Genomic DNA, 3,863 nt, shown 5'->3' on the forward strand with positions numbered 1-3,863 from the left:
CGTTTACCGTACATTGTGCTGACCGGTTTTGCAAAGGCTGAAGCACATAAAGACGATACTGCTCCGGTACGGTCAATGAATGTCCTTCATTGAAGCCCTGGACTCAAGCCTGCTTTTATCAGTGGGAGAGTCTTTAAATACCTGTGAAATTTGTATTACTGACTTCAGACCTGTCCTTCAGTTACCGTGTTAGCTGTGCACAGCCATATCCTGACTGTAATTCGATTCGCTGTCATTTTAGACAAAAGCGTTTTGGGTTTATACCAGTTGAAGTTAAGAGAGTTCAGTCTTGGGTTGCTTGAAGAACTCATAGGTTGAAGAAGAATATGAAATGTCAGTATTTTAAGGTGAGCAACCTTTCGCTCATCCCTTCTGATTTTGTTCTTTTTCTTTTTTTCCTTCCTCCCCCCTTTACCTATTCGGTGCAGGTCGGCAGCTTGTCTTCTTCAAGATGGCCTCAAATCGTATCATGCCTGATCCTGACAAGATAACGTATGTGAAGGTGACAGACTGACACCTAAAGTGGCTCAGTCTGATGCGTGAGTGACAAAAGCTGTTTGTGTATAAATATGGGCAGCTGTTAGGTAAAAGGTGGCTGTGGCTGGAGAGATAATTGCACTATTACTCATTCTAATCTATAGAGTGCTAAACAAAACTTTAAAGAAATAACCTGCATGACCAGGATGAATGTGCAATAAAACGACATTTTGAAAATGTGATATTTTTTTTAAGAAAAAGAACAAAGCAAAATAAAAGATATGATACACTGTTAGGGTAAAGCTTTGGTTATAAGTCAGCTGGCAGCTCTGGCTTTTCTAGCCAAGGTTAGCATAACGTTTCTGACCTGTACATGTGTGTACTGGGATGAAAGTTGATAATTTCTATGGGAAGTCTGTATCCTCCATGCTGATATTTATTTGGGCACGTACAATCACAACAGAGTAACTCAAGCATATCAGTTTGTAAGCTGAAAGCAAACGTTGCTGAAGACAATCAGCATTTGTGTTAAAGCTATCAGATACGCAGTTCTGGCGTATTTGTCAGAAGGAAGGAATTGGTTGTGTTTAGAGTTGCAAGGCTGGAGGTAATTTTCATTTTTGCTTCCAATGTTATCGTAAAGTTTCATTTTTAATTTAAAAGAGCCATTTTGTAGGTCTAGCAAATCACATAAGCATATGAATAGTCCCACTGAAAGAGTAGGGACTTACCCAAGTGCCGAGTGCTTTGCTGAATAGGGATAGGCCTAAGCATATGCTTACAATTAAGCCTGTGCTTAAGACTTTTGTTGAATCGAGTTTGAATTGTTCAGGAAGCCACATCTTTGACAGACTGGCAAAGCAATCCAGCTGGTGGAACAGTACTAGTTTAATGACTATCTTGCAGTTATTCCTATTTTTTATCATCAAATCCTTGGTTTTCTAAGGCACTGCTTGCTAATTCTTAGAGTGAATGAAGTAAATGACCTTAATAATGTCAAATGAATGCTAGCCTTAATTCTGTATAAAATGCGTTTTACAGGCATGGTGTGTCTAGAGAATTTGCTTTCAGTGAAAGCAATGAAGTAAATGCTAAAGTGACCAATGTCATACTGTTTTGTAGTTTGTACAGTCAGGAAAAAAAAAAAGTGCTTTTGTTTCTCAAATTGTTTATTTTTGTAAAAAAAAAATAAAAGATAACTATGATTTCTTTCATACTTGATTTTTTTTGTGTTACAAATAAATTACTAAATCCAGTGAAGACCTATTCAGCCCGGAATACATTTTCCAGGAAGGAACTGAGGTTGTTCCAGTGTCTTCCAGCGGGGAGTGTGTTTCTGGGGTAGGTGGTGGCTTTGCCTACCACGGTTGCCTATCACGAAGCAAGCGACTGTTAGCAGACAATGCTTGAGCAGCCTTTCCTACTCCATGAGTTTGAGTTATTGAGTTGAACGTTTGGAAGGGGTGAGGATGAGAGCAGAACCTGCAGGAATTGCTCATCAGGCTAAAAGTGGTGTATTTTCTTTACCAGTGAAGGTCCAGATAGGAGAGTAGGCGAGCCAGTGAAGTCGGGCAGCACTGTGACGGTGCAGGGGAGATGGTCCGACCGTGACACCGTCGGCAGCGGGTCTCGTCTCACCGCAGTTTCTCTGAGGTCACTCATACCCGAGCAACTTCTGGCAATTGAATGAAATGCCATGCTGTAGCAGCTGTAACTCACAAATTATCAAACTCCCAGCCGTACTAGCTCAGCTGATTGTGTCGCTGTGCACTTAGGAACCCATCAATCATGCTGTGGTAATAAACAAACACTACAGATTCTTTTAAAATTGCTACATAAATCATGCCAACACATACTGCACAGTTCATTGAAGTGATATGGCTTGTTGGCACGGAGGTGCTGGTGTGTATTTTGAAAGTCTTTAACCTCCTGTGATTGCCTTCCCATTAAGCACTGTACAGCATTCCAAAAATACTCAGCATTTAAAACCAGTGTGAACAGTTAAATTATTCAGTTGCATTCCTACGTAAAAAAATATCAACATCTAAAAGAAAAAAAAATGTTATGCAGGGTACTTCTTTAATGTTGTAGGCAGGTAATTTAGGATAGGTTCATTCCATCACTTACCACGCACCGGAAGAAAACGCCTCTTAAGTCAGGAATTGTTTATCCCTGGAATTAAACAAACTTGCCAAACCAATTTACATCAGCTTTTGCAAACAGAGATCAAGTAAGCAAGAAAAAAAATGGAGCTGTGAGCCAAAAAGCTGTATTCTAAATTTCAGCAGTAATCAACTTTATGCTTATACTTTATAGTTTTATAACTCTTTGGGAGTAAAGCTTTCCAGTGGAAATGCTGATTAAAAGCTGAATGAGAGAGGCGTGATACTACAATAAATTAATTTAATAGCTGTAATAAGCATTGGTAAAAGTCTGAATTTATGGGGAGAAAGTGTCTTTGGCAGCAGTGGGTCTGATTCAGCAAAGTGCCTGGCTGGTGCTTGTGGCATGGAAACCCCTGAGAAGCCACAGAGGAGGGAGGAGGAGGAAGCGGAAGCAAGGCGCAGAGTGAGCTGGCAGATCTGGGCCAGTCAGCCTGGGAGCTGCTCCACGTTTTCTGTGGAAAAAGGCATTTCTATCTGTTTTTTCCCCTAAAGTTTTGACTGCTTTTTACATTTCCTGGCTTCCTCAAGCTGCAAGGTAGAAACGTGAAAGAAGGACCCACAGGGCTTTAAACGACTGGTGTCTGCGTGCGCACATGCACGTGCGCGTATGTGTGTACGTATTTATGTACATGTCGCGCTGCACAGGGAGAACTTATTTCCTCAGTGAAAAAACAATTGGCTGTGCACACAATGAAGTGCTAAACAGGATGCTGAGTTCATCTGGAGAAGCGAGAGCTGCGTGAAGCAGTGGGTGCCGCGGCTCTGCGAGGGGCTGTGCTCAGCGGTCCCGTGCAGCGCCGCAATGCCCCGTCCAGGCTGCGGCTAAGCATCTCTGAGAGCTGCCCTCTGTCTCCGTGATGGTTTGGTTCCCCACCACTGGGAACAGATTCCAGGCAGCGAGGTGGGCACTGCTCGGCATCACCTCTGGCCCAACATCCCAAGGGATGTAGTGGAGGCACACTGAGAGCTTTGGTCGCCGCTTAGACCAAAATTAAAATGTGTTCTTCTATGTTTCTTTATCTTGTCTGAGCCTACTGTTTTCTCTCTGGTCATTTTTCAAAGCTTTCTCCCCAACATCAATGCATGTTTTTAAGGGGAAAGCTGAGGTCTCATGTATTCAGCTCCAGAAACAGGTTGCTACAACTCACGTCACATCCGAGAGGAACGTGTGTGGTGAAAGAATTGATACCACCACGACCATCCATCACCCTGACAGAAAGC

The 3,863-nt window shown here is 42.5% G+C and overlaps 1 protein-coding gene across 1 annotated transcript in view; it reads left to right on the forward strand.

Annotated features, from left to right (window-relative positions):
• Positions 1 to 1,021, forward strand: part of LOC104508077 (protein kinase domain-containing protein, cytoplasmic-like) — a 29,899-nt gene extending 28,878 nt beyond the window's left edge. The window contains exon 7 of the mRNA XM_010149568.1: positions 429 to 1,021. Coding sequence (XP_010147870.1) covers positions 429 to 514 — 86 coding nt within the window. The 3' untranslated portion in view covers positions 515 to 1,021. The remainder of the gene's footprint in view (positions 1 to 428) is intronic.
• Positions 1,022 to 3,863: the final 2,842 nt, after the last annotated feature.

The sequence above is a fragment of the Eurypyga helias genome, unplaced genomic scaffold (assembly GCF_000690775.1).
Source record: "Eurypyga helias isolate BGI_N326 unplaced genomic scaffold, ASM69077v1 scaffold42553, whole genome shotgun sequence".
NCBI classification, from domain to species: Eukaryota; Metazoa; Chordata; class Aves; order Eurypygiformes; family Eurypygidae; genus Eurypyga; species Eurypyga helias.